The 26,139-nt window shown below is 35.2% G+C and overlaps 1 protein-coding gene across 2 annotated transcripts in view; it reads right to left on the reverse strand.

Annotated features, from left to right (window-relative positions):
• Positions 1-26,139, reverse strand: part of LOC115879908 (dynein heavy chain 8, axonemal) — a 145,373-nt gene that overhangs the window by 35,032 nt on the left and 84,202 nt on the right. For both annotated transcript variants that reach the window (XR_004049777.1, XM_030896955.1), the window contains exons 32-46: positions 24,701-24,849; positions 22,758-22,894; positions 22,339-22,698; positions 19,058-19,284; positions 18,903-19,000; positions 18,723-18,841; positions 17,509-17,687; positions 15,152-15,388; positions 14,445-14,792; positions 14,270-14,388; positions 9,909-10,068; positions 9,677-9,853; positions 6,205-6,475; positions 5,920-6,149; positions 5-221 (exon numbers count right to left, since the gene is read on the reverse strand). Coding sequence is in view for 1 of the 2 variants with exons in the window: in XM_030896955.1 (XP_030752815.1) it covers positions 5-221; positions 5,920-6,149; positions 6,205-6,475; positions 9,677-9,853; positions 9,909-10,068; positions 14,270-14,388; positions 14,445-14,792; positions 15,152-15,388; positions 17,509-17,687; positions 18,723-18,841; positions 18,903-19,000; positions 19,058-19,284; positions 22,339-22,698; positions 22,758-22,894; positions 24,701-24,849 (3,028 nt within the window). In the remaining variant the exon portion in view is untranslated. The remainder of the gene's footprint in view (positions 1-4; positions 222-5,919; positions 6,150-6,204; positions 6,476-9,676; positions 9,854-9,908; positions 10,069-14,269; positions 14,389-14,444; positions 14,793-15,151; positions 15,389-17,508; positions 17,688-18,722; positions 18,842-18,902; positions 19,001-19,057; positions 19,285-22,338; positions 22,699-22,757; positions 22,895-24,700; positions 24,850-26,139) is intronic.

Consider the following 26,139-nt stretch of genomic DNA (forward strand, 5'->3'; position numbering starts at 1 on the left):
TTACCTGGTTAATTGAATTTGGAAACTTTTGTAGTTAGCTATGAAAGATGAAAGTCTTGTTAAACTCTGTTTTCCTGATCCACCAACTCCTACTAATAAAGCATTGCCGCGAGGAGTTCGAATAACTCTTGATATTATCATTAAATTCACCATGGCATCGTGGAAAAATACCAGGTCCATTGGAGAACCGCGTACAGCTTCATTATATTCAGCCATGAATGCTAAAATAATACAATAAGAAACATTAATTAGTTTTCTATGGTCACACAATGTTTAAAAATTGTATGGGTTTATTAGTTATGAAACAAATAGAGTCAAGTAGTATAAAAATGACACAGGCAATATTTAGGTAAAAAATGGGACATTCAAATAAAACTACTAGAAACTCATATTCGGTCAGCTTTCTTGTTAGGAGATCGTCCCCATAGTTTGTTTAATCTTTGTGCGATGAATCATGGAAAAACTAATATTACAAATCCATTGTCTCGTTTTGACGCTTAAAACTTTTGAAACTAACTACCAATCTTTTGTCGTGTGACATCAGTACGAAGTAGTAAGGGGCCGACTCCTGTCATCGCGACCGTAGATGGGTTACGTTGGCAAGCCGCTCTTAGCCAAACCCGCTTTGCAGATGAAGGTAGTCTGACTGAGAAGCATTACACCTTCTTTTGGAAGGGTCACCCCGCAACACACTCTAGAATTCATGACGTAGGCATTGCAGTCAAAAACGAAATTACCACCAGTTTAACAGAAGTACCCATAAGGGGTCTCCGAACGTCTCATGACCCTAAGGTACCCCATATCAGATAAAACTTACGTCAATATCATCAGTGTCTACGCTCCCACCCTAGACACTAAAGTTGAGGATAAGGATACATTTTACCAAGATCTACAAAATGATCTTCAACGAATTCCAAAGCAGGAGCGAATCATCTTGCTAGGTGACTTTAATGCCCGTGTCGGCAATCAGCAAGAAATATGGCCAGACGTATTGGGAAAACATGGAATGGGAAACGTAAATAATGGTTGCTAACAACATGCCCATAGTACTATCTTTGCATCACCAATACATGTTTCAAGCTGAAAGACAAGTTTAAAGATACCTGGAAACATTCCAGATCAGGCCACTGGCATCAATTGGACCACGTAATCGATCGAAGGAAGCATCTAAAAGATGTCAGACTTACAAAAGTCAGAATAGATGCAGAATGTGGTACTGACCACCGACTTATAGTTTCGAAAATGAAACTACAGTTAAAACCCAAACATCCACACTGCAAAAAGCAAAACAACGACCAGATTGAACGTACGGAGTCTAACGAACAACGACACCGCCAACGCCCTCCGGGAAGCCATCAGAGAAGCACTTACACCGATAACCTCAATCTCGGAAGCTGAACAGGAGGCTGGACACAATTGAGAGTTGCGATTTATAATACCAGCGAAGAAGTACTGGGAAAATCCAACAAAAAGAAACAACCAGACTGGTTTAACGAAAATGAACCACATATACAGGCTTTGTTGGAACAAAAGCATATAGCACATCAAGCAGTCACTGCAAATCCACACAATCCAAGGCTGGTGGACAACTTTAAAGCAGCCAACAACACGCATCGAAGAAACCTGTGCCAACTAAAGGATAACTGGTGATCACAAAAAGACTATCGTAAATTCTTCGAGGCTGTAAAAGAAGTATACGGCCCAACTAAGAACGTAAGCTGTCCAATCAAGGCACAAAACGGTGAACTTCTAAAAGAGGAAGAGCAAATCAGAAATCGCTGGAAAGAGCATTACAGCCATATCCTTAACCAAGACAACATCCCCAATATGCAACCACTAAACACAATACCTCAGTATAACAGCATCGATGTATTAGATATCCCAATAACGGAACAGGAAATAAAAGCCTCCATAAAACAACTTAAAAACAATAAATCGACTGGCTGTGACGCGATTCTTAAGAATTATTAAATTAAAGAACTTATTGGTCACCTTAAGGCTTTATTCGATGTCATATGGGAAAGCGGAGAGGTACCTCAGGACTTTCCCAACGCGAATATAGTGAATATATTTAAGAACAAAGGAAGTGCATCAGATTGCGGAAGCTATCAAGGAATTTCACTACTGGCTATCTATATATTATATATATATAGGTGTTTCAAAACAAATGCGAAAAACTTTAGGGGGTGATTCCTTGTTCAAAATAAAGGGTAGTTTGCTTTATAAACGTTGGGTCAAAACTCAACCATTAGGGAGATATCGCGGTACAAAGATGGCGGAAAAATAATGCTTTTATTTTTTATCTTGAAAACGAAAAGAGATAGACTAATGAAATTTTATGGAAGCATTACTGTTATAAAAACACACTTTCAGGTAATTTTTTTACTTTTTTAAAATGAGTGGAAGGGGTTGAAATAAACTACCCCTATCATTCTTGTTAACGAAATTTAAAGAAAAATCTTATCAAACACATGCAAATGCTTTAATTTGGATAGTTTAGTTTGTTTAGAAACTTTTTACCTCTTGTGTGTTTTTGATAAAACTCACCGATTGGAAATTAAAAATAAAATGTAAAGCATTACATGTCAGGACAAAAAACATTTTTAGATTAAGAATCTAGTGATAATAACGATAATAATAATCATCTAGATAATAACGTATTGCAGTAGAGTAATGTCAAATAAAATAATATTAGGAACATCCTAAAAAGTAACAGCGGCCGACTAGATTTTTCCTAAAAAATTACAGCAGCCCACTAGATTCTTTATCAGAAAATGTTTTTGTCCTGACATGCTTTACATTTTATTTTTTAATTTCAAATCGGTGAGTTTTATCAAAAAAATACAAGAGATAAAAAAGTTTCTAAACAAACTAAACTATCCAAATTAATTTTTTGCATGTGTTTGATAAGATTTTCTTTAAATTTCGTTAACAAGAATGATAGGGGTAGTTTATTTCAACCCCTTCCACTCATTTTAAAAACGTGAAAAAATTACCAGAAAGTGTGTTTTCATAACAGTAATGCTTCCATAAAATTTTATTAGTCTATCTCTTTTCGTTTTCAAGATAAAAAATAAAAACATTATTTTTCCGCCATCTTTGTACCGCAATATCTCCCTAATGGTTGACTTTTGACCCAACGTTTATGAAGCAAACTACCCTTTATTTTGAACAAGGAATCACCCCCTGAAGTTTTTCGCATTTGTTTTGAAACACCCTGTATATATAGATAGGCTATCTACCTATATTATATAAAAATTATGTCAATCAGCCTTCACCCACATATAGAAAAAATCCTCCCAGAATGGCAAACGGACTTTCGTACCAACCGCTGTACCGTTGATTCCATATTCTCCGTCCGCCAACTACAGGAAAAAGTAAAGGAACAGCAGAGTAAACTTTATGTTATCAAGTAAACTTTATTATCGACCTATCGAAAGCCTTCGACTCTGTAAACAGAGATGCACTTTGGGCAATTATGCATAAGTTCGGAGTACCCAACAAATTTCTTACTGTGTGTAAAAGCCTCTGTGTGTAAAAGCCTCTATAACAACCTCTATGACAACAAGTCGAGAGTGTCACATCATGGATCACTGAGCGATCCCTTCCTGATAAATATTGGAGTTAGGCAGGGATGTGTTCTAGCTTCTCTCCTATTCAACTTATTCATGGCAGCGCTGTCTATTATAGTGGACAGCAAACTGCAGGAAAGAGAAATGGGTGTTAGATACAGGTATGACAGCGGTCTGTTCAAAATAAAAAGACTCAGGGCAAAAACAAATAAAATTCATCACAACAATATAATTCATCACAGAACTCAAATACGCTGACAACTGCGCTCTAGTTGCAAATACGTTACAGCAATTACAGGAAATGCTGAACACATATACCTGGGCATACGACTCTTTGGGCATTAAGCTGAACATCGATAAAACTAAAATCATGTGCACTCCCCCAGAAAATCATAACAGCGCTATAAAAATCGGAGAGGAACTATTGAAATATGTATCGGAATTTAATTACCTCGGCAGTTTGATGAAATTCAGCACAGAATTAGCAGCGCCTCAAAAGCATTCTGGAAATTAAAAGACAGGGTTTTCTACAATCATGACTTGAGCACAAAAACGAAACTTGCAGTGTATCGTGCAGTAATAATCCACACCATGTTATATGGAAGCGAAACCGGGATGCTCGGGTGCCGTACCGCCGGCACACGAGCGCATTAAACAAGTTGCAACAGATACACCTTAGACAACTGTTAAGAATCAAACGGTACCACCGTGTCTCAAACGTATCAGTCCTTGAAAAAGCAAGCTGCAAGAGCGCTGAAGTCATGATTACTAAATCTCGATAAAGATGGGCTGGCCACGTATGCAGGATGCAAGAAAACCGCCTACCGAAATCTCTTCTTTACGGTGAACTTGTAGAGGTTAAGAGGAAACCGGGTAGACAACTCAAAAGATACAAGGATGTTTTCCATGAAAATGATGAAGGGGATGAGTATGCAGCATCAGTGGGAGGAAGCAGCGCACAATAGAACGCAATGGAGGAGAATTGTAAACTCAGTTAACAACGACGACCAAAAAGTAAAGAGGCAACAAAGTAATGAGATTTTTGAATGTCCGGAATGAGTGCGGAAGAGAGATAACATCGCGTATCGGGCTTTTCAGTCACAGAAAAGCTCATGAAAAAAACGCCTTGCGTAACCATCTTCTGATGCATGTCAAATACTCGTCAGCGAGTAATGGCAGTAGTAGTAGTAGTAGTAGATGAGTTACGGTACATGGTCTAGGAAAGCATGTCCATTTAATCTAGCAATAAAAGCAAGTCCTGTGGGTATGATCCTCTTTGTAAGTTAAAAACAATACAGATTTCATTAACAAAATTAAAAGCATAACATTACAAGACGGTGAAATATTGGTCTCCTTTGATGTATCTTCGTTGTTCCCAAGTGTTCCAATTCGACATACTTTAGGCTACTTAAAGGAATTACTGAACGCCAATGGTCTCGACAACAAAACTGTGATTGAATATATTGAAGTGATTTAAGCTATGAAGCTTAAATCACTTCAATCGCTTTATCAGAACACAATCAATTGAAGATCTTAAATGGTTTTTTCGAACATCCAAACCAAACCAAAAAGTTAAGATCACTCATAGGCTACATCCTAATACGCCAAAAGACCAAATTAATAACAGAAGATGTTGTAGAACATACAGAGGACCGACTTGTGGTAGCGACCACTATTTGATAAAAGCGAAAATTATATTCCCATTGAAAGGTGTCAAACCAACCAATAAACACGACGATGAAAAAACAGAAGAAGTAAACCTAAATACAATATATCAAGCCTAGACCATCAAAGTGTTAAAGAACTTTATCAAAAACGATTAGATGAAAAGCTACGCCAGGTACCGTTCCACACGACAGAAGTGTTTTTTTTTTAAATTTAATATAATATTTTTACACTTTCAGTTTATAAATATTTTGCGAGGTAATTTTACTGTATTTTGATTTAAATTATATGCAGGTGTATTTTATTAGTTTAGATTTCTTTATTAGAGTTACACTATTAAAAAAATTCTATGTTTAATTTTTATCCTTCTAGTCGTATATTTCCACCAGCATTTAATACAAACGATAGCAGGGCCTTTAAACGTGCATTTTGTGACTGTCTAACCCAGCGTGTCATTTTTAGACTTTTTGTGGATTAAATATGAGACCGTTTTTCTGCATACTGACCCATATAGAGATAGTTTTGGTATATTTTTACTTTTGCAATAGTTCCCTTACCACCAAATGCCTTTTAAGAAGAAATACTTTTATATTTAAATGGTTGTAACTAAGAAACTAACTAAAAAAAATTTGAAAAATGTCTCATTCATCTCCACTTGGCCCTATTTAGTCAAATAAAATACCGAAGAGCCTTTCTTTAAGAAAAGTCCAACTAGGAATTTCTTCATAAATTTTTGGTGCATCAAAGCAGAAATCTTCTGGCTCTTCACCCGTTGGTTCGGGGGGATCCCTAAGAAAATCCACCCAGAAAGTTTCCTCCTCCGGATAAGCTTCAAAATCATCTCCCAGTTCTTCGGCTGCTACAGTTTTTAAAAGATTTACAAACCACACTTTATCGGGTATTATAGTAAACCTTAGTAAAGAAATACGTTAAGGTATCGGTAGAGAAATTATTTTCATGGGAATACCTATCCGCTATCACCCGTTCACATTCGTGTCTCCAAAGTTTCAACGCCATCTTTTTATTACGACATTCCAAATTTTGAACTGTCAGTATTCCTTGCCATATTCTAGATAAATCACGTAGATTAAAAACGTAATGAAACTTGGCCGGCGTTGGCAGCATTTTCTGTTTCGTTTTCTGCCAAATATGTCTAGTCAATGGAATTAATTTTGGCATGAATTCAACGACTTCTTCCTCAAACCGTTCGATACAAAAGTATCCACAACCAATCTGTCCTGAATATATAACAAATTAATGATTATAAAGTAAAATATTTATTTCATGCCAATTAAACTTTTAGTTACGTAATCGAGGACGCGATTTTTAAATTCATTGTTACCAACCGTCGACTTATTCGACGCCGGCGCCGTACTGGAATTTAAAATTCGCGCTGGGGATACAGGTGGTAGCTCTGCTGTAAAAAATGTCAACTTGCCGCATTTATTAATTATTATTTCCTGACATTGTCATTCGTTTTCACACTTTACTTTTGTATTAAATAGTGTTGTGATGCTTTAAGCTTAAAAGTGTTTACTAGGAGACCTTGCAGTCGAACATTATTCATTATAATAATAAATAACGCTTTATTGTACAAAAAGCCAAAATAGCTTCGTCGACAAAGCATTTAAAGAACAAACAAAGGCACAAAAATAAACAAATAATAAAAAATATCATACAATACAAATCATACAATTCAAAAAAATTTACGTCATTAAAATTACTACATTAATATTAATACATGGACATTGCAGAACACAAAAAGGCGTATCAATAAAATTTTACAATAGGAAAATTGTAAATGGATATAATCATTTAAGAGTCCTAAAATATTAAATACTAGACTTTTAACCAGTGTGTGAGATGATCAAAATTTTAAAATTCAAAATTGTTCATGATTAAACATCAACAAAAAAGTCGTTTACCGCATCTAGGGCCCTCTCCAGCAAGTATGATTTCAGAGCTTTGCAAAATGCGGGAAAGAATGATAGCGACTTGATATTCAAAGGCAGATGACTGTATATTTTTTGGCATTGTACAGTATTGAGCCTTTAACTAGTTCTGAGCTCGGGGTTGGCAGATAAAGATCGTGCTCCACATTCCTAAGTGGATAATTGTGAGATGGTCTTTCGGGAATAGCAGATATGTGCTTGCGGATTAAGCAAACGGATTCAAAAATGAATAAAGAAGGAAGAGTCAGTATTTTGAAATTTTTAAAGAAATTCTGGCAGTCAGTTCTACTGATTAGTCCCAATAAATATCGAACTGCTTTCTTTTGAAGTTAGAAAGTACGATCAAATTTAGTCGCGCAGCAAGTACCCCAGAATGGAAACGCATAACGACGACGCGACTCAAAAAGGGCATAATAGACTATTCTAGAGGTTGATATGTTAAGTTCCTTAGAAACTGATCTTAGCACAAAACAGGCAGCGCTTAGCTTCTTTGATAAAGCTTCGATGTGCAAGTCCCATTTTTAAGAGTTGTCTACAACAAGTCCTAAAAATTTCACAGAGTCCACGACGTCAATAGTGGTGTTATTAAGTACAAAAGGTTGTATAGTACTTTTATATAACATAACTTTAGTTTTTGATAGGTTGAGGCATAGGAAATTAGAATCGCACCAAGATTTAATGGTGCTTAAGTCACTGGATATAGTATTATATAGTGCCGTAACATCTGGGTCGCTACAAGTGAAACTAATATCATCATAGACTTCCATTGTCGTTGATAAACACCGGAAACAAAATAGGGCCAAGTACTGAACCCTGAGGGACACTACATTCTATAGGCTTACAAGAAGACAGACGTATCAATCCTCACACATTTTAAAACCTTTTTAAGTGCGAAGTGTACAAAATAGCTTAAAACGGTTGTAATGACCCTTTATGTCCCTTAAGTGCTGTTAAGAGGGTTGAGTTTTGTTGGTATAAAAAATAACTGATTCTTCTTCTTAGCACGCCGTCTCCCTTCGGAGGTTGGCGATCTAATTGGCAATTGTGACTCGGGAGATGGCATCCCTGAAAATTTGGACTGATGTTCGATCAAGCCATCGACGCAGATCTTTAAGCCAGGAGTTCTGTCTTCTTCCGACTGACCGCTTTCCTTCGATTTTCCCCTCAATTATAAGACGTAGCATTTCGTATTTATCTCCTCTCATGATATGTCCAATATATTGGATTTTTCTTTCCTTGATAGTTGTAAGGAGTTCTTTGCCCTTCTGCATAGCTCTGAGTACTTCAGTGTTGCTTTTTCTATCCACCCAGGATATTCGTAGTATTCTCCTGTACAAATACATCTCAAAAGCCTCGATGCGGGCTTCTATAAGCGTACTGAGAGTCCAGCTCTCACAGCCATAGAGGAGAATTGGGAATATATAACATCGAAGCATTCGCAGTCGGAGTTGTAGGTCGAGGACAGGCGGGACCCTGATGAAAAGGTTCCTCATACTGAAAAAAGCACTCCTAGCTTGTTCAATCCGTGACAGGATCTCTTTTCGGATCACACCTTCATTTACAAGTGCACCCAGATATCTAAAGGATGACACTTGTTCAATCATGTTATTGTTTATTTGAAGAGTGGCTTGTATTGGTGTTTTTGAGTAAACCATAAGTTTCGTCTTTGCACTGTTCATAAGCAAGGTAAGTTAACCCAGCACCGTCTTGATAGGTGAGGAGTTTTAGTGTTTCCGCGTGGATTTCATCCGGTCCTACTGCTTTACCATCCTTTTGTAGATTGATGGCATGCCGTACCTCGTCCTTGGTGATAACAGGGCTCACCTCATTGATTTGGCCTATTATCACGAAAGAGGTTTTCCACATAATCCTTCCAGTGTTTCAGCTTTTCCTCAGGGCCCACGAGGATTTGATTTTGGGTGTCGCGCAGTCCGCTGTGCCGTTTTTGATGTTTCCAAATCACTTCTTTGATCTTTTTGTGCATATTAAACAAGTCATACTTCTTTTGAAGCTGCTCTATTTCACTGCACCTCTCCGCTAGCCACTGTTCTTTTGCTTCCCTGCATTTTCTTCTTACTATTCTATGGAACTCTTGGTATCTAAGCTTATTCTTTGTTTTCTGTTCCCCTCTCTGTTGCATTATTTTTAGGATCTCGTTGGTCATCCAAGGTTTTCTTTTTATGTGGTTGTTAAAGCCAATGTCTTCTGTTTGTGTCTGAAGAAGCGCATTTCGCACAATTTTCCATTTTTCCTCCACTTCGCTGACTGGTGCTCCCCGTTCGATGTTAGTTTATAATATCCTCTCTAGCGTATGACTAGTGATTGCTTTTAATTAAATAACTGATTACATATTTATCATTAATTTATTTTTGTTTCCTAAAATATTTTGATTAAAAGAAAATATAGAACAGTGGGCAACGCTGTGTCGGTCAAACTTAATCACGTGACTAAAAGTTTATTTGGTATGAACTGTATATATGTATTTACTAAAGATTAAATCCATAGAAGTGATGCTCGGCAAGGTGCAATTAAATATACAATATTGTCTTTTAAGTCTATGGGGTATGTCATTTCGACCACCTCCTGGATGGATCATAGCTGACAGCAACATAACGTCGGCGATATATGAGAAATCGCCTGGTTTATCCAAGCTATAAAAGCCTCCTAAAAATTTCGAGAGACGTTATAAAAGTTCCTTTTTAAATTTTAATGTACTTGCCAGTTTCCATAAGTTGACGTACTATTTCGTTGGTAATTTGGTCTCCCCAGTCATTAATTACCGGCATATTAATGTCATCAATAAATATAGTTAATGTCTTCCCAGCAGGTGGACCGTATGTTGTACCCACTCGTTTATCTACATAAGACTCGATAATTCGCTAAAACATTTTTTACGCATTTGTGAAAACAGCTGTATCAGATTTGTAAAAACGGTAACAGAAAGAAGTGAAAGTATTTCTTATGCATATTGTTGCGGACCCGTGTGGACTCGACCTAACCTAACTATATGTCCCACCCTCAGATGACCTTAACATCGCATTAAAGAATAGACACCGTAATAATTCATTCGGACGTTCGAGAAAAATCGAGTTCCACTGGAATGGAGTAGTACATACGAGAACATTCGAAAGCTTCTCTATGCACCTAATGATTTATGGACTATTCGAGAAGCTCTTTAGCTGTGGGTATAAAAGCCAGCGGCTGGGGCCTAAAGGGGACAGAAATAAAAAAGACGAGTACAGTACAGTGTCGCGCGAAATTCAAAATAAATTCTTTCTAGATAAATAGTTGTAAATCGTTTGTTAATAGTTCTTTAAGTCTTTTATCGTTATTGTTTTTGTTAATTAGTGTAAATAAATAGTGTTTAAATAAATTGTGACTTTCTATCCACACGGAACCGACGAAAAACGTAACAATATCAAGAAAATTTTCTATAGGCTTGGTGCATTCTTCGCCGGTACTGCTACCATCGGAGAATATCGTTAACAACTAGTATATACAAACATATAAAAACAAGGGTTTAAATAGCCAGTATACGCAAAATTTATTATACAGGGTGTTTCAAAATCATGTGCCATCTCGTGGAGAGATTTCTCACGTAGAAATAAGATTTATTTTTCATATCAACATAGGTCCGATTCTACTTTGTTTCGTAGCCACAAGGTGTAAAAGTCTTAATATTTTTTCGATTTATTATAATTTTCTTAAGTATTTTAGCGTTTCGAATTTTGAGGCTAAAAGTTACTATAAATGCGACATATTTGCGACATATGGGTTAGCTTGTTAGTATATGGGTTATATTGCGACATATGGGTTAGCACTGGAATATTTTCAAAAAAAAACTGACTTTTTTTCTTTTGATATCAGAATTGTGTGGTCCCTTTAATGCCAATTAAATGTTTGTTGCTCTTGATATTTTGTGGAATTCGACCTCCTTGATGAGATAAATGCAATTTTATTTATCACAATTAATAAAATAAAAATAAAATTAATAAACTATATAATTTACCTAATTTATTATTAAATACCATTAGTTATTATTATAATTAGTACAACCTACAGCAATTTCAAATAAAAAAATAATGGTATTTAAGATAATTACAAAAAAAAATAATTTTAAAAAGTTTTAACATCCTGTAACTATATGCATTTCAATACCCATGTTTATAGGAACTTATATTTTTTGATGAGGAATCAATGAGTACTTATTTAAAACTTTCACAAGTTAATGATATTAAATTTTTTAAAAGTTGCTATTAGTCTTGGATCAAGATAAATTAATAAAATTGCGTTTATCTCGTCAAGGAGGCCGAAATCGACAAAATATCAAGAGACAACTTGTAATCGACATTAAACTACTTACACTATTTCGCTAACAAAAGAAAAAAAGGTCAGTGGCGTACATGCTTTTTTAGAAAAATATTCCAGTGATAACCCATATGCACGTCCTTGGTGAATATGTCGACACTTTTTTAGCTTTAAAATATGTCACATTTATAGAAACTTTTACCCTCAAAATTTCATTGGAAACGCTAAAAGTACTTGGAAGAGAATTATAATAAATCAAAAAGATATTAAGACTTTAACACCCTGTAGCTACAAAAGAAAGCAGAATAGGACCTATGTTGATATAAAAAATAAATCTTATTTTTACGTGATAAATCTCCCCACGAGAGATGGCACATGTTTTTTGAAACACCCTGTATAAAAATCTCAACTTTTATCGATTTTACTTGTCAAAACCATCGGTTGCTTGCTCATGGACAAACTGTACCATCATAGAACAAAAATTAGCTAGTACCGAATGTACCGAGAAAATCGGGAAAGCTCAGTTCCTTAGAGGCGTTGTACCGAAATTTCCGGTTCCAAAAAATAGCTCCGGTTCCGGAAACTCTAATTGCTATAGCCTGGGGGCGCTATTCTGTACAATCATCGGTTACCGATAGCTAGCGGTACGTACCGCCAATGAGCGTAGTGTTAATTGCTGTTGTCATAGTTTTAGCTGCCATTAATAGGACATTGCCGACGATTATTTGTATCTCTACCGTGAGGTTAAAAAGGGCACGGTACCGAGCCTCGTCGGTACAAATTTGCGCTATCTGCCATAGGGCTGATCGATAACTATGACAACGACAATTAACACATTTTTACTATATACAAATACGTACCGAGAGCTGTCGTAACTTACCGATATAGTCTATAAAATGAATAACTTTGAATTTTGACCGTTATTTTTCACCAACATGGCAAATATAAAATCCCTCTCAAAAAAGTTACTGATATTCTTTAAATTAAGTGCCTGAACGAATCAGATAGGTAACTCTTTTTACTTTCGTGAAATAGAAAGGGGAAATAATAAAACAAGTGACAGTTCTTCCTCTTCTTACAAAAATCAACACGAAATGACATAATTGTCAAAAGTAAAATGTCATCAGCTTTTGACATTTCTAAATATCAGACCAATGCCGTCTCTAATAGAACAGTCTCGGAGCGAGATTTATGACGTCACGCTACATAGATACTACGCATGATACAAAGAATACAAGGTATGATATTGCGCAGGTTGGTCACTACGTCACAGGTGATAAACGGCACCATTGGTCAGCAAGCTCCGCGCGCCAATTTCAAATTGTCATACAGTTGACACAATAAATGTGAAAATAATTTTTCAAATGTCAAACTCGATGATTTGACATAACATTTGGGGGTTATGTCTTAATTCTTCCCTATTTTAGGCCTTTTTTTATTAGTGGCAATTGAACAATATGGATATTTTTTGTATGGCGTATGACGTCACAGGTGGTATGCGCAAACTTAACGAAATTGGAACCGCTATCGATCATACCTTGTTTTCTTTGTACCATGGATACTACGGATTAATAAATATGTTGTAGAATACATGGAAAACAATTATTCCTCGTATTTTTGGTTTATATTTTAAAAACGATATAGTTTACATGAAATATACATAATATACAGTTAATAAATACAATATAAAGGGAACTAAGACAACCTTCGTTGCACGTCATCAATGACACCATGCGTCGTTAAATACTTTGGCAAATAAACTATGAACGATGATACAAATGCAGCAAATGTTTTACAACATACAAATAATGAATAGGTACATAAGATAATGGGTAAAATATATTTTAAATTTGGCGGTTTGAAAATCGATCTAATTTAACAAAAAACATTCAATATCTACTAATAGTGATGTATCATTATTTACATTCACAAAATTTATATGCATATTTTGCAAGTATCAATGTTCGAAAAATTATATTTGCAAATAATACAATATCATAGAAAAAAAGGCGTCAGCGATGGCTATGAAATAAAGATCGCTGTCATTTTATATGTAAAATTATTCTAAAATTTTTGATTTTCTTGGGATTTAGGTTCGGGAAAAACGCTGATTAAGTTTTCATTTGGTTTTTCATTTTTTTTTTCATTTGGTTTCGGCTAACATTATAGCCTTCATCAGTGTTGTGTCATATGAAAAAAATAGTGTCGAATATAATCCAAAAAATTACATATAAAATATACTAAATATATATGTTACTGTAAATGCCCGAAATGCGGTAAAACCTAGGATTTACCAAAAGCAAGTGGTAGTAAAAACCAACCAACCTCACCAAATGACCACCTAACCAATGCATTAACACCCCCCAAATAACCAGGCTAACAAATGCATTAAGACCCTCCAAATAACCAGGCTAACCAATGCATTAACACCCTCCAAATAACCAGGCTAACCTAATAAGTTAGTGTTTTTGGTAAATCCTAGGTTTAGCGCGCTTATCTTAGGTTTTTTGCCGCTTTTCGGACATTTACAGTAACATATATATTTATTAATTAATACATATTTATTAATCCGTAGTATCTAACTAGCATGACGTCATAAATCTCGCTCCGAGGCTGTTCTATTAGAGACGGCATTGCGTCAGCATGGCCGCAAGTTGAACTGTCAAATTCAAAGTTATTCGTTTCACAGACTATACCAACGATTTTCGATGCCAGAATAACGCCCCGGTTTAATAAAATACGTTAGTGTTAAATTTTCGGAAGAATACTCACCTGTACCATATTAGGTGTAGTTGCTGAAGAAAAGTTAAAACATTTATTCAACTTATAATCTGTATCAAACGTTGAAAGGTAGCCTTTAATCATTACTGTCTTTGCCGTACCCGGTTCACCTATAAAAACATGCCATTTAGAAAACTTAATCGTATCTCAGACAGGCGGTATATACCAATTAAAAGCACTGCTTTATTTTGTTTGGCAATGGTATGTATTAAAAACGCACTTCTCACATTATCCACATTCGGTACTAATATATTTGTAAATTCCAATACAGAATCTTTCGGATAAATAAACTCTTCGACGCGTTCGCGCCAATGTTCCCATTTGCCATTTTCCGCGTTTACCACGTATTCAAATATGGTTTCGTTTTCTTTGCATTTTGGCCAGTCCAACTTTGAGGGGTGCGCTAAAGCAAAATCTTCTAGTTTCACCCTGTCCTCCAGCTCGAGCAGCGCCCCCAAAGACCACATTACGGCAAATATGTAGAGGCGTTCCAGTTGTTTGTCCGTCCAGTTCTCTTTATTTTTCCAAAAAAAAACGAATGAGTGTTAATATGAAAGAAAGTACAGGATGTCCCATTTTCGTGTGTTGTAATATTTGTATGTTGTGTGTATTGTTGTAATATTTTTGAAACTATCGAAATATATTTACTCAGAGTAATATGGCGTAATGAGAAAATATGCTGTTTTTTATAAGTTTTAAATCATAATAGAATAAAAAATATCATGCGAGTTGAATTTAAAATACATCTACGGCAAACAATAAATATCGGAAAATCTCAAATCACTATCTTAAATTTACTTCTGGTAGATGAGACGACTTTTGCTTCTAGATGCCAAACGTATTGTAATATATTATAGTAGGATCATAACTCACTAGGCTCTTCTGATATATCCAATATGCCTTGTAGTACATCACAACATTGTCGAATGTACAAAGCTTCCCTAACAAACATTTTAGCTTTCAGTCTCGCTTGAACATAGCCATGGAGATCTCCGAAACTTTTGTTGAACAAAGTTCTCAAAGTGTCGGCCTCCTGTTGCGCCCGTTTTTTTAGCCAAGCTTCAAGAATTGGGGGCCATGGCAAAACGGAAGAACTCATAAACACCATACCTACGAATCATTAGCGATGGGTTATTATTTAAAAGTATGTTGTTTTAAAACCGTTATTATTATATAAACGATAAAAATTATTATATTTGTCAAATTTAAATAAGCTTGAAATTAGTCAAAACGTAAAAAAATTTCGATAAATACAAGGCGTTTCAAAAATCACGTGCCATCTCTCGTGGTGAGATTCCTCACGTAAAAATAAGATTTATTTTTATACAGGGTGAATCTTAAATAAGTGCAAATATTTTTAAAGGTAGTACCTATTTCGACTAGAGGTGTGTAGTTTGTGAACGAACTAGTTCCGATGAACTCTTCCGACCCCGGAATGACAGGAACTAGTTCCTGGATTCTCAAAGAACTAGTTCCTCAGGGATCGAGACGGTGACCGATAGACCGGCCAGCGTAGCCCGATGCTAGGCAGGAGTGGGGTTAGGTTAGCCAGCCGTATGCTATCGGATCCGGACTTAGAGGAACTAAATAAAAGACTAGTTTACGTACGGATCGGCTAGTGCTATAGATGCTAGGCATGAGTGGGCTTTTGCTAGGCAGAGAGTGCCAGTTATATTTTATCGGATCCAGACCTAAAGGAATTAGAGGAACTAAATAAAAGAGTAGTTTAAGTACGGATCGGACAGCGGGATTGATGCTAGGCAGGCGTGGGAAGTACCAGCCGTATGTTATCGGATCCGGACCTAGAGGAACTAATTAAAAGACTAGTTCACGGGAATCTATTTAATCGGCAGATCCGAGATATAATACAAGGCGACGACGATGGATTCGGCCTTGTCTATTGCCACAGCCGAGCCGGCGCGGCGTAATTACCACAGAAAATTGCCGTGGATACTGTTTTTGATTTTTAGTTTGTTCTTTAAATATTTTATGGGAATGTGTCACTTTGAAATGGTCCCTAGAATTAAGAAATTTTCAAAGTAAAATATTTTTTCATTCAAATTCATTCGAATCAGTAAAAGCACTTTGAAGAAAAATTTAACAAATTACAGAAAAAAAAGAATGAAAACTTCAAAAACATGTAGCTACAAAACAATACAAATAGAAAAATCCTCATAAAAGTACAGCGATTAGCAACTCTAGGTACAACTATAGCAAGGAACAACACAGCGCAAGCTGCGCTCGAAGTAATTCTGGACTTGCAACCAATCGACTGGCTCGTGAAGGATCTGGCCGCTACGGATGGCCTAAGATTAAGGGTATCCGATCTGTGGAACCAGACCAACTACGGTCACTCGAGGATATTGCCAGATGATAGGGAAAATCATGGCGAACGCGAGTCCACATCTGCTAGACCAGAAAACGGACTATATGCTCACCAAACATGATTTTGGAGAAAATATAAGGATTCGCATCCCGACAAGAGATGAATGGGAAAGCAACCGAGTAATGAACACTTAAGAGATAGCAGTTTACACAGATGCTTCCGTAACTTCAGGAGGCACAGATATATATCTTCTCAGAAGAACTAGACATCCGACGATCTTTAAGGCTATCGGATGGCTGTAATGTTCTACAAGCAGAGGTTTACGCCATAAACGAAGCGGTCAGTTGTATACGAGAGAAAATCGCTGATAGACCAATAGGGGATATCGTGATATACTCTGTTTGAGCGCTTTAAGAAGCATCGCCATGCTATCAGTGAGATCGAAAATTGTGATGGACTGCCGAGAAACATAGTTCTGGCTGCGTCAAGGCAGGACAGCAGCCAACATCAGTGACATCGGAAACTTTGCAAAGAGCTGGAAGTGCTTTAACGCAAAGAAAGAATGAGAGGAAGGTTTGGTACAATACAGGGGTATCGCAATAGACCCAAGGTCTCCGAGTGAGGGATCAAACATGATCCCAAACCTGGGCAACCTAACCTAAGCTACCTAGCTACAAAACAAAGCAGAATCGGACCTATGTTGATATAAAAAATAAATCTTATTTTTACGAGAAGAATGTCCCCATGAGTTTTTTGAAACACCCTGTATAAGAGCCGGAATTTATTTCCAAAGACGTTCAAGCTTTGTAAAATTATTAGTTACATGACTATATTAAAAATAAATATAATATTAAGAATTTAGTTTTGACGACTAATTTAGGATAAATTAATTTAAGCAACAAACCCATTCGAGATACAGTAGCAGGACTAGCATTATCTACATTGTCAGGTTCAAACACAAGTTTACAGTTATTTGCCATAACTATCCTGTCCCCATTAGCTAAAGTTAAAGTTTTATTATCGTCCAATACAGAGTTGAGATTTTCTATCCATACGGCGTCAACAGGGCCGTCCAAAACCAACCTACAAAAGTACAACTTTATTAATTATATGGATTAAAGATAAAGATACAGTTTATTTTTCAGTAGGACTTTGAAAATGAATCAAGAAATTACGATAAATTAACCACACATATATTTATTAACAGCAAACATTTTTAAAGAATAAAATGTTTTTCCTATTCACTGCATAAAATCATTCTCTTTTCAAAAGATCATTTTGTGTTTTCAAAAAACATCCACAATAATTTCTCTCATGTTGTCGACAATATTTGTTCGAGTTTTATAAACACTGTCTTTAACATACCCCCATAAAAAAAGGCGAGACTAGAGAAATTTAGAGCATTTAAATATTCTCTTAATTGGTGAATGCACACTTCAGTCACCAACTAAAAGAATTAAATCAATCCTCTCTGATCTAGGATGTTTTCATTTTCGACAAATTTCTGAGATTTTTTTTTATTTTAACTGACAAAAAATTATAACTAGTTGTTAAAGTTGGACTAATATGACAGCTATGTTGAAGAGAAAACACAACTTTAACGTAACTTTTTGGGGAACACCCTGTAGAACTCTCTATATTTTTAAGAAATACTCTAAATTAGCCTACATATGCTCACAAAATTTCATTTCAATAGAAACTGTCGTTCTTCTTGGAGCCTCCGTGTCATATGAGAGGCGCCGCGCCACCCTGTATTTTTGAACTAAATCTTTCATCCTCTCTAACTTTATATCCCTTATAGTGTTTCTCAACTCATATTAGAACTTCTTTCTCAGTTTTATAATATGTACCATCATCACTCCAAGCTTACAACATTAAAAAAATATATATTTTACACTTAACCTTTCACGGTTCTCTTTCCTTCAATATACTTTTTCAACCCATACTAATTGGAACTTATTTATTGCACGTTATACACTACATTACTTTCTATATACGTAGGAAATAAAATATTTCTCAATTTTTTCGAAAATTCACCAAGCGACTTGATGAACAGTGTTATTCCCGGGAGAATATTGACAATTTACTAGTTTCCGATCTTTCACAGTATACACCTACCAACAGTAATCTGTCTTTTTAAATTTAAGCGTTCTTCTCCAGAGCGTAGAGAAAATACCATCTGTCCAATCGTTTGTTGCTACATCCAATCTCCCAAACATTTGTGGTGCAGTGATAGCCTAAATTGTATAAAAAAGATTTCAATAAATAGCAGCGGAACAAGTTTAATTCAATTTATACTTTGGGATTCATCCTTAATTCTCTGTGGGGCAATCCAGTTTCCGTCATAGCTTTCATTAAGGTGTGCATGCACTTTGTTTTCCCGGCACCAGTAGGGCCTAAATTTTCAAATACGATTTCATTTATTCCGCAATGAAAATATAAACTTTATTTACCAAGCACCATTAAACCGTGCCTTACAAGAGACGTTTCATACAATTGAACGACTTTCAAATTCCATGATGGATAATTAATTATACCAATGTCAATGCAAACGTTCGTAACGGCTTTCTGTAGGTCTTTCCAGGCGTACGTAGATAATTTAATGCCCGGAAACATATCTTCTATCAAGGATAAGAACAACGGTTCATCTTCGTCTATTAATTTACTTAAATTCATATCCCTAAAACAAAAAATAATATGTAAAAAAAATCGTCGGTATTGGGATGACTCAAATAAAGGTGTGTAGTTCGAGAACAAACTAGTTCCAATGAACTATTCCGACCCTGGAACGAAAGGAACTAGTTCCCGGTTTCTCAAAGGACTAGTTTCTCAGGACCTATTGCGGGGAGCGATATATAATAATATGCGACGGCGCACAGTGTAACGAAAACTAAAATAGTGAGACATTGGCATTTTTCTTCAGTTATCACTATTCTTGCTGAAATTTTTTGACAGAAATTAAATAATACGACTAGGAATTTTTGCTACAGGGCGAAAAGAAAAAAAGGCGTAATGGAAGGTCAAAAAAAATACGAAGTTTTATAAAAGGACTTTACAGGTATATTTTTTTTTATTTACGAAGAGTTTATAGCTCTTAAGGGCCAAAAACGTTATCAAATTACTGCCGAACAATCATTTCTCTCCCGCTAATATGTCAAAACTCAATCAACATTCCTAAATATTCAAATAATCAGGGATAAATTAGATAAGACTGCAAAACTCAAAAAGAACGACACAAGTGGCAAATATATTTTAACAGTATTAAATAATATGATAATATGCGAAAAAAATGTATTCAACTTCAACAAAGGAAACCATAATACACACCTCACAAAAAATTTCGCAACACTTATATTTTTCGTAGTATTTATTCTTGAAACGCTTCAAACATTTTTATGTGAAAAACTTAAATCTAAGGTCTGGCCTGAGTTATGATACACTTTCCATTCCTTAACAAGTTGCTATTAATGCAAATAACTTTTGAGATTATTGTTAACCAAGAGAATTTAAGAATACTTTGCAGTTTTCCAAATTAATAAGTGTTGCGATAATTTATGTGGGGTGTATATTATCCCAAAATAACATAATATGTAAGGCACTTACTTAAAACATGCTTAAAAATCATTCTCAATTTCTTCTCCATCCATATACAAGAGCCCTTTCGCTTCCGGAAACAAGTCTACTTTTTTATTTTTAGAGTGGTTTGGTCGCAGATGTGAAAGTAGAGGATCTGAATATATCAATAAGTTGTGCAATATATCTTCAATAGTTTCCTTACGACCACTCTTCCTGGAAAAAATTTGGCGGGACGATCGAAATTCTTTGTTTCTTGATTCAGATGCTTCTTCGGACATTTTGCCGATGGGTATAATTGAAAACGTTCACAGATATTTGCACCATGAATTAAAAGCATATGAATGCTTGAAGGCATATAATACCAACCGTAAAGGGAAACAAATAGTTCTGCTGTCTCTTTCATGTCACCAAACTACGGTCGAATCAATGGAAAACGTAATTATTACCAAACAAATTAATTTTTTTCTTCCAGGTTCGGATCTAGGTGGATGAAATTTATATGTAACAGTATACTAGAAGGATCACTCTATGATATTTTGTATATATAACCTTGCACGAATGTAAGCGTTTTTTTGAAAGCCATAATAAACATGTACAAACTAGACTTGAAAAAAATTGGCACATTTTTTTCAGGTTTGTTGTTGGTAAAAGACCTCTCTTTACGGAAAAAATTGTTGGAATTGAACAACACAAGGAAACTTCTGAAAATATTAAATTTCATTGTATGAAATTTTTGTACAGATTTGGTACATTAAGGAAACCATAACTTTAACCCGCCATAACTCCCCGACTAAGAGGTCAACTCAAGAAATATCTCACATGGTGGAGGTCTGTGATGTCCTTTATCCATCTATATATAAAACTTGATAAATTAATTTTTTTGTTTTTTTGGGCTAATGTCCAGCATTTCCCGATTTCGTTACACTGTGCGGCGGCGGATCGGCCAGCGCAATCGTAGCTCGATGCTATGCGGGAGTGGGGAGTGCCAGCCGTATGATATCGGTACCGGACCGAGAGGAACTAGAAGAACTAAATAAAAGACTATGTCACGTACGGATCGGCCAGCGCAATCGTAGCCCGATGCTAGGCGGGAATAGGGAGTGCCAGCCGTATGTTACCGGTCCCGGACCGAACTAGACTAGACTAAGAGGAACTAGTTAAAATACTAGTTCACGGGAATCTATTCAGATATAATACAAGGCGACAACGATGGATCCGGTCTTGTCATTGCCGCAGCCGAGCCGGCGTAATTACCACAAAAAATTGTCGTGGATACTGTTTTTAGTTTTTAGAATGTTCTTTGAATATTTTATAGGAACGTTTCACTATAGGTTCCTAAAATTAAGAAATATCTTATGAAATGAAGTAGATATTCTGACTTTTTAGATTAGAACAAAAAGATTGAAGTGAAGAAAAATGCATTTTTTGGTAAAATAAGACAGAAAACGAAATAATAAAATATTAAATATTTTATTATTTGCGCAAATCGATTTATGATATAGTTTTTTAAACTCTGATTTGAGTTTCTTTTTTAATTTTTTGTTTTTATCTGCAATAAAACTTGCAAGGAACTAGAATTCCCACCTCTAGACTCAAATGAAACAATATAATCTGTGCGACGTTTCGCGACTATATTGTCTTTGTTTGACATTATTTCCTTATAGTGTGGGCGGTTCGAGTCGCCATGAATTACTTTTGTAGGCAGTTGGAATGGAACTAAATGTTTTAGGTTAGCGTTTCATTCGATTTTTTTTATTTGAGAGTTGCTCGCTGGAAATAATACCGGTAACCATATAAGTAACCGGTAAAAGTAATCGGTACAAAAATATCACTATAAGTTATAGTTGCAACACAAAGTATATGCTACAAAAATAGTTTTGCAATATCGATTTTAGTTTACAAAAAATATACTATATACAAAGTTTTAATCAGCTCCCAACACAAGAATAAAAAGAATTGATCAGTATAAATTTATACTGGGTATCCTATTTAACAAATACATATTGTTTTGTAGCAGACCCAAAACAAACCCCTATAATAGATATACATGTTTAACAACTGCCGTATAGAATTAGATATTGCTTGACAAATAAGTTTTTGAAAAGACGTCGTCCACCCCATTTGGATTGTACCATCCAAAAATCAGGACCCAGATTACCTCAATACTCTCATTACAATGGTCTCTTCTGTATCAGAAGGATGACTTCTTTTCTGCGCACCAAGAGTTCTTAAAACAGACAGGATATTTCTTAGTCCAAAATCGTAATGGACCTGCTTTGATAGTTGTTCCTCGCACAACTGATACAACGTATAAAACTTCCTAGACAAGATAATGTTCTCTTTAAAACCACAAGATGCCATTTTAACCCTAATAATAATCTGTCTATCCGGTACCATCATTGCCACACTCCTAAACATAATTTTTAAGTTTTCAGGTAATTCTTGACGACCGGCATATCCAGGATTCATAGTCAAGAATATTCCAAATTCTATATTCATGCTGACGTGATCACCGTCCCTAAAATATTGTATTGACAGTATTCTTATGACACTTTTTATTAAAATATAAAAACGTACATAAAGATAAACACCGCTTTCCGTTCTTTTCTTGCCTGAAGTACGATATAGATCTGTTGGGCAGCCACGGATAAGACAGGGAGATCGATTCGATTGAATTCATCAAAACAACCCCAAGTACCAGACTGCGCTAATCCCTAAAAAAATCAAATATTTAATTTTAGAGTCGTTCCATAAATCGCATAGTCTGTCCAGCGAGAGAAGGGGATTTCAACAGGCAACATTCAAAAATCTACTTTTCAATTAAAATGACAAAGAACTAAGGATACTTTCACTGTCATATATTCTCTCATTGGGGAAACTATCCTTTAAATTTCAGAAAAATATTGTAGGTGTTTCCCTACTGCAAAAGAAATCTAAAAAAATACTCATTGGAAAATGCAAATGGGTTAGATCCAAAGGAGAACAAACCAACAAAAACACTTAAGGCGGGAACGTATTTTGATGCGGTTGTGTCGCATCGCAAGCTGGAGCCTGATTCTGTATCTCTTCCTGCATTTTCTACTGATTCGATCTCTTCTATAGTTACAGAACAAGGCTAATAATTGAGAAGCGACGGGAGCACGATCGCCTAATTTGATATACAGGGTGAGTCTTAAATAAGTGAAAATAATTTCAGGACTGATGGATCCAACAAGTCCAAAAATTTTTTTTTTCTAGTAAATTTAATATACTACCTATGTTGCCTGTTATAAAGATATTATATTTTTAACTGATAATTTAAAAATGTTTACAATAAAATTACCAAAATTACCAAAATTTCATTTTTCACGAAAAAAAACCTCGTAAATATATTCCTGGATTCGAAATATATCACCCATAAAAATATTTGCACTTATTTAAGACTCACCCCGTACATAAAAGTTAAAATAATATTTTATTTGATTTTTATTTTAGTTTTATCTCTTAATTGTTTCCTTTCTTTTTGTTTTTTTTTTGGAAACAATAGCTTCTCTCTTAAGGGGAGGGCAAATTGTAACAGATTATTTTCTTGCTTTAAATTCGATCTTTTGGAATACTAGTTTTAGATAGGGCCCTTTTCAATAAAGGAAGTTGTAAAGCAAACATCTCCAAAATATCTTTCTGTCTGTTTATACTAAAACTTTATTATCTGTTAAAATTCCGAAGCTATCTAAATAGACAAAAGGAATTAACAGTATAACTCTAAAATGGACAAACAAATATCATCTAGCAGTAAGAGGTTCGACAAGTGTCAAACTGACCAATCCAAGAGGTACTGGTACCTTCGGTGATGACGTTATTGGCTATGCAGGGTTTGGAACTGCTTACCAACCCTTAGGCCGGACTGGAAAATAGATAATAAAGTTAGTTCGGTTTGAATTTTTGAAAGATAGGGTTCGCGAAAAGTAGTAAAGTTCCACGATGTGATTCTTATAGTTTTTCTCTAAATCTCAGTATCTACAAGCCTTAGTTAACGCATAATGGTTCAGTTTATTTATTATTATCTTATTTCAGGTAAAACCAGATACCAGACCTTTTCTTGTATCACTCCTTCTATATTTTAATAATAAAATATAAACTTCTATTGTCATTTCTTCATTATCTTTATTTATTATTAAGTGTTATCGGGCGTTTTATGTCACTAAGAACAACAATATGTGCTTAAACATTATATGATTAAGATCATCATGATCGGGCATAGTAACTTGCAGAGATAAAGAACAGACCAGCAAAAGCAACATATTTTTAGGCAGATATTTAAGTAAAAAGGGCGTAAAAAGTAAATTTGAGAGTATGTTAAAGTAGAATTGTGTCTGACATTATCAATACAAAACATTAGATATACGCCCCAAAGATTCGGTGAACTTTTTATCCAGACTACCGCTAAAATATAAATATTTATATCATAATTATATCAGGGTCACGCTACTCAGAACAAGAGATTAATCTCCTTTTTTTTACAGTATAGACATTATTTGTACCTTAAATATTCTGCCGAGTCCTCTGAAATCCATTTGATCCGAGCAATTAAATACGACAACGAATTTGCCCAGAGTTCTTCCCATGTCCTTAGTTGTCTCAGTTTTTCCAGTTCCTGCTGGACCAGCGGGAGCACCACCCATGTTGATCCCTAATAAAATCGATATGTGAATCCATGAATATAAATGCATATATTCTTTAATGCCGAACGCTCTAAACTAGTGTGCGCTTTTTTGGTCCGAATGTTTACAGCTTTATTACGACAAAGAATGTTTAATACTAACTAAATTTTTATGTGTTTTTTAATAAATAATTTTTCAAAAATTACTACAGCATGGTAACATTATATTGACAACATATTTTAATACTCCTAGAAGTATTAATTCTATGATATAGTTAGATAGCAATATAAACGGGAAATAAAATTAAAAAAATGATATACAGCCAAATAGAACCATATGATTTTTATAGAATTAGAAATTTTGGCGAAAACACGTTTATCGGGTTCAAAAATATAGCAATAAGGTTTCGACATAGTACCTTTTGCCATAAAACCACGGAGATATGACGTTAATAAAAAATTATTATATCCATCTAACAAAGAATGAAATCGAAATTATATTACCATAGAAACGCCTTTTGATTTTTATTAATTCAAGCATATTTTCAGGTTTTTTAAATTTTCTCTAAAACGGTAGGTATAGGAATTTCGAAAAGTATAAACGGGATTAACCATTTTAGAAAAAGGAAAAATTTTTATGAAGAATACATTTTTCTGAAAATATCAATAATAAAAAAGTTTTTTTTTCCTCCTCTAATCAGGGAACATATTGTAGAGTAACTTTTCAGACTCTCCATTTTTATTTCTAGATAAATTCTTTATGTTATGTGCAAAAGATCTAAAACATTTTCGTTATAGTTAAAATTAGACATTTTAAATACGATGTACTTAAAAAGCCGTTAAACGGTAGCCTACTAAAATGCCGTTAATAGATATTGAGACGTCGTTCATGTCGGTGGAAGGTAATGCTTGGCTATAAGCATTTTGCAAGAGCACCTATGGCTCTGTGGCTGAGGCTATCGCTTCGTGAGCGAATGGTCCGGGGTTCAAATCTCACGCCGACCAAGACTTTTTCATATTTTTTTTTGCTAATAGCGTGATCTTATTGCATTGGTTTCACTCTTTTTGGTTGGATTGGTTGAGTTATTTGGCGGGTTGGTTAGCGTGGTTATTTGGAGGGTGTTAATTCATTGGTTAGTTAGTTATTTGGTGGGGTTGGTTGGTTTTTACTAATTTATATTTGTTTTTTAAATTTTTTTATCAATGTCGAGGTTAGTTGCGTTGGTTATTTGGTGGGGTGGATAGCGTTGGTTAGTCCTTATAAAATTCCTATATTTCATAAAGCCGTCAAGTGCGTCACATCAACGACGTCATACCTAA

Source organism: Sitophilus oryzae, unplaced genomic scaffold (genome assembly GCF_002938485.1).
Source record: "Sitophilus oryzae breed Bouriz unplaced genomic scaffold, Soryzae_2.0 scaffold_158_pilon_pilon, whole genome shotgun sequence".
Taxonomy (NCBI): domain Eukaryota; kingdom Metazoa; phylum Arthropoda; class Insecta; order Coleoptera; family Curculionidae; genus Sitophilus; species Sitophilus oryzae.